Genomic DNA, 4,991 nt, shown 5'->3' on the forward strand with positions numbered 1-4,991 from the left:
CAAAGGAGCGTCTGACGATGCACGCCACGCAAACATCGAGTCCCCGCTTTACACAGGTGACATCAGACGACCTCGACGAGGCCATGGCAGAAAAGTCACACGTTCACCTCGACATCATGAACTCAGAGGGCGCGGCCTTTTGGAGGCGCCGCCTGCGACACTTGACCAGATCACCTTTCTGTAGCAGGCGGGAGAAGTGCTGAGTCATGCACAGTCATGATGAGATGCTCTGACAGAGCAAAACGGAGGGGCCGGCAGGTTAGAGGGACAGATCAGAGGCGGAGGGGGGTCTGGGTTAGGGTTCGGGATGGCGTGTGTGTGTGTGTGTGTGTGTGTGTGTGTGTGTGTGTGTGTGTGCAGCAGATATGACACGCTGTTACATCATCATTATCTGACTCTCTGCCCGCCTCAGATAACAGCTGAGACATCTGCTGCACAAAGTTAGAAAACATGGAGTGAAGAGGGACCAACATGGCCGCCTCGGGAGGAGAGCTCCATCTCTGCACCTTCACCTCACACGTGGTCCACGTGGTCCACATGGTCCACATGGACCACATGGACTGGACTCAGGTCCACGTGCCTGATCTTTACGGTTCTGCACCAATATCTAGATAAACTATTGATAAAGTTAAAAACAATTTGAGTCCATGCAGGATTTTGAGGCTGTTTTCAGATCTAGATGGTTCCAGGAGGACTGTTGTGGATGCTCCTCCTCACAGCCGGAGACCGTCCCTGACAGACAGGAAGAAGGGGGGCGGGGCCTCCTGAGATCAGACGCAGCAGAGTCCGCTCCCCGGCGCTCTGCTGAGAATGTCTTTATACGAACGCGGCGAGAGATTTCTGTGTGTGTAAAAAGATATTTGAGGAAGACGAGGCGCTCGCTCGCCATGGCGCTCGCTCGCCATGGCGCTCGCTCGCCATGGCGCCCTCTGCTGGTGGTTTAACACAGTGAAATGCTGGTTTGACTGGTGAATAACTCGCCACATATCGGAGGTAAAATCATTGGATCCTCGGACGAGCTCGTCGCTCGATGTTGAATCGCTCCGGCTCGGATGAAAACACAGCAGGAGGACGACGGGAGGCGCCTCAGCCCGCCTGCACGCCGAGGTCGGCGCTCTCAGAGAACGACCACAATACTTCAGAGGACTCGTGCTCACAGACAGAATCCAGAGAAAGTACCGGAGCACGTGAATCATCGCAGTGCGTCCAAACGTCCGTAAAGACGTTTAGCGTGAGCGAGTGGAGCGCTCCTGTGCTCTCAGCGTGAGGGAGTTTAACCGACAACCTCTCATATATATTCACAATGACATCAGCAAATGATCTGCAGCTCGCAGCTCGTCTCCTCTCGGATGTGATGCAGCGTGACGGATAATAAAAACCCTCTTTACATCTTTAAACAATCAGAGCGCCATCGTCTCCGTGGCGCTCGTGTGATAAAGCCATATAAAGGCCGCCACGTTAGAGCTGCTGCTGCGGCGCTCGCTGCTGCACATCCTTCAGTCTAAGCGTGCTCATCATGACGCACAGGTCACCTCCGGGACTTGAACCGGCGACCTTCTGTTTCCCGACAGACTGAGCGACTCATGTTTTGACGTCTGATAAAAAAAGCAGCCACAGATCTCAGTTACACAAACACGTTGGTGACGTTTCGGCACCGACGAGGAAGCTGTAACGCCGGCCGCAACCCCTGGCAGACGCCACGTGTTCATCGTTGCCGTGGAAACCTCGGATGTTGACGTGAAGGAGGGCTGCATGATGACGCCGTGTGAACGTAAACATATAAACAGATTCTCGTCCTCAGGTCGGTCTGACCCGGTCGTCATGACTACGGTCACTCTGACTTCCTGTTCCCCGAGGAGGAAGTCAAGTTACATGTCAGTCATCCTCTCCGTGTTGTTTGTGATGCACTGGCATCGGTCAGGTGGTCGGCGTGCGGCGAGTGATGTCACACAGGTACTTTGATGAGAGACTGTTGACGCTCACATCGGTTCGTACTCTGCCTTCAGCCCGTGTCCACCTGGCGTTCCTGTTCTGAGCGCCAGCGTCTTTTTACATTTGTTTTCAAGCAGCAGACGGAAAGCGGTCGCCTTTTTTTCTCCCCGAGCGCTCTGCTGATGTCACCGGCGCCCTTTTCCAAATGTTTGATATTCTCCGTATCGTGTCTCCTCCTCGCTCCGCCTGATCGGGAAATAATCGATCTCAAACATGCGGTAAAAAGTGACGGAGCGGTGACGCTCCACAGGCTGTTGCCATGGAGACAGGACGGACGTGCAGCACTTTTATTCTCAGCGTTCAAACGCTCCCGGACAAAACGCCACGTGAAAACTCGTGGAACAACTTCTGTTCCACTTCAGACGATCGTTTAGATGACCACGGCGTGTCGGCGAGCATCACCCGTCTTACAGCAGTGAGCGCATCACTACAGTGACGGCTTCTCGCCGCCGGCCTTCCTGTAAACGCCACGGTCCAGTTGGAGGTTCTATCAGTCCTTTTAAAAACGTTACACGGGCCGGCGTCGACTCATTGGTCTGAGCTGTTGCACCAACGTGCTCCAGTGTGCTCGCCACGAGGACTCCAACGCTAACGCTCTCTGACGTCAAGACGTGGGCGAAGAACTCGAGGCACGGAGCGTCAGAATGGCGTTTTCTTTTCATACACGTGGAGGTTGACATTTTGAATATACTCATGTTACCTGTGCAGCACTTTGGTGAACTGTAACTCCACTGCACAGGTGGAGTTTGGTATTTAACCCCTTCATTGCCAAATGTTTTTATCAATGTCTATTCATGTATCTGTTATTGTGTGTTGGTTTATTGTATCCTTATAACCTCGATTTGAAAATGAGGGAAACTTAGATGAGTAAAAGTTTGAAATGAAATCACATATTGTTATATTTTATACTTTAAGTCAAATTCACTGTTCTTGTAAAACGTCTTCCTCATATGTTTACATTGTAAATCTGTTTAATTATAATCTGTTAAAGAGTTTATAAAAGGTGAGTAATCTGCATTTTTGATCCGAGAACCTTTTCTTTATTTATTCCTCAATGATTCACTCAGACAACAAACAGCAGCAGCTAGCAGGACAAGGACAACAACAACAACAACAACAACAACAACAAGGTGCATGACGTTAAATCACAAACAGCTCGAGCCTCTCAGGAGCTCGTGCAGGACCGAGTGTGTTGGCATGTTAGTAACATGATGAAATGTTACAGTCTCTCTTCAAACAGTGTCCTCTGAGCCCGAACATGTGAGCAGCTAGCTTACAGCAGGTGACCGTGTTACCTAAATGCCTCCAGGCACGAGCGCGTCTGCTGGTGGTCATGGTTACGGCAGGTGTGATGCACTCATTAGGTGTGTATAAATTCAATAAATTCATGTAATAAACAAAGATGGATTCATTAGCTGTCGGAAGTGCGACAACAACAGAAGTCACCAGTTAGCATGGTCACACGCTACACTGGTACACCTAGCTAAACACGCCGCTGCTGCAGCTTGGTTAAATAAACAGCACAGGTGTGAATCCCCGTGAAGCCTCCGCGTGAGGTCTGAGTCTCCCACACACGGACACGGAGCCGGTGTGCTGGCTACACCATCGTGTTTTCAAAACGGGCTCGGGCGGGAGAAGTTGACGTCTGGGCTGACAGCTAACGTTAGCATCAGTGGCTAAGCTAACGTTAGCATCAGGGTGCTAGCTCCATCACAACAACACCTGGTGTAATTATTTTAAAGGTTTCAAGCACGCGACACAAACAGAGCACGAGGCGGTGTTGACTGGTGTGTGTGTGTGGTGTATTTACTGAGAGTCTCAATAAAGGTTGAGCACTTCGTGTTAGCCTGACAGCTAGCTCTCCACGGGCTGTGTTTTATTGTTTACTTCTGGATAATTCGCCGTTATATGACGTCATTGTCCCGGTGCTCCACCGCGGTCGGCTCGTGCAAACACGCGGGATAACACGGGCTGCAACCCCGCGAGTCTCCCGCGTTTGTTTTCGTTTGGAGACAGGTGTCTGCCCTCGGAGCTAACCCAAGCTAACCCGAGCTAACCCGAGCTAGCCAAGCAGTGACAGCAGGCCCGGACTCATCCTTCTCTTTTACCGCCGACAGCCACGCACGAGCGCCTCCCGCACGCAGTGCCCGCACGCGGCCTCCGTGCGGGGAACGCAGCACCTGAATCCAGCTTCAGACCCGCTCTCAGGCTCCGGGATAAACTGTCGGTGACAAAAACATGAAACCTCTGCTTACCTGCACATGATCCGCCATTTTTCTCCATTTCATGCACCTCTCACTCCCCCGCTTATGGGTAAGGAGCAGCGACAACAGCGCCCCTGCTGGCCGGAGCCTGGAACTGCACACACTCAAGATTCAACGTTCAAGAGTTGGATTTGTCACAGACTCATACAGACGTACAGTGAAAACTAGACACTCAATTTAGTAACACACAGATATACAGTAACATATAATATGATGTCAAAAAAACTTATTTGAATGTACAAAAAATATATAGAATAGAATACTGACCAGGGTCCAGTAAAATAATAATGTACAAAAAAAAATCATTGACACAATAATTCAAAGTCATCTTTTATTGTCAGTTTTTCAACATGTGCTGGACATCTAGAAACATGAAAAACATGTTTCTCTCTGAGCCACGCTGTAAACTAACAACAGAGATTTTAAAGATATACACAGAAAGGATCAAAATAAAGATACTGTGCAAAGATGCTCTGCAAAACAAAACAACAGCAGCAGCAACAAATGTGTGTTGACTTATATTAACCACAAGTAAATAATAAATATAAGGCACTAATTTTGTGAATGAAATAGTGACTATTTGTTTTTGTATTTTAAGAGTACACAAATGAATTCTTTTTCTTCTTTATTTGACTGGCAGAGACACAGACTGTGCCTGATGTTGATGAGGTTGCCTCGTGGATGTTCAACATTAAACCTGTCAGAATAAGGCTGGAGCTTCTACAGGACCAACAA

General features: G+C 49.4%; 1 protein-coding gene across 1 annotated transcript in view; it reads right to left on the bottom strand.

Moving 5' to 3' along the window:
• The window catches only part of xpo7 (exportin 7), a 22,481-nt gene extending 18,124 nt beyond the window's left edge, over nt 1-4,357 (bottom strand). The window contains exon 1 of the mRNA XM_079364973.1: nt 4,248-4,357. Within this exon, the coding sequence (XP_079221099.1) occupies nt 4,248-4,280 (33 nt within the window). The 5' untranslated portion in view covers nt 4,281-4,357. The remainder of the gene's footprint in view (nt 1-4,247) is intronic.
• Between the last annotated feature and the right edge of the window lie 634 nt (nt 4,358-4,991).

The sequence above is a fragment of the Symphodus melops genome, assembly GCF_947650265.1.
Source record: "Symphodus melops genome assembly, chromosome: 16".
In the NCBI taxonomy this organism is placed as follows: domain Eukaryota; kingdom Metazoa; phylum Chordata; class Actinopteri; order Labriformes; family Labridae; genus Symphodus; species Symphodus melops.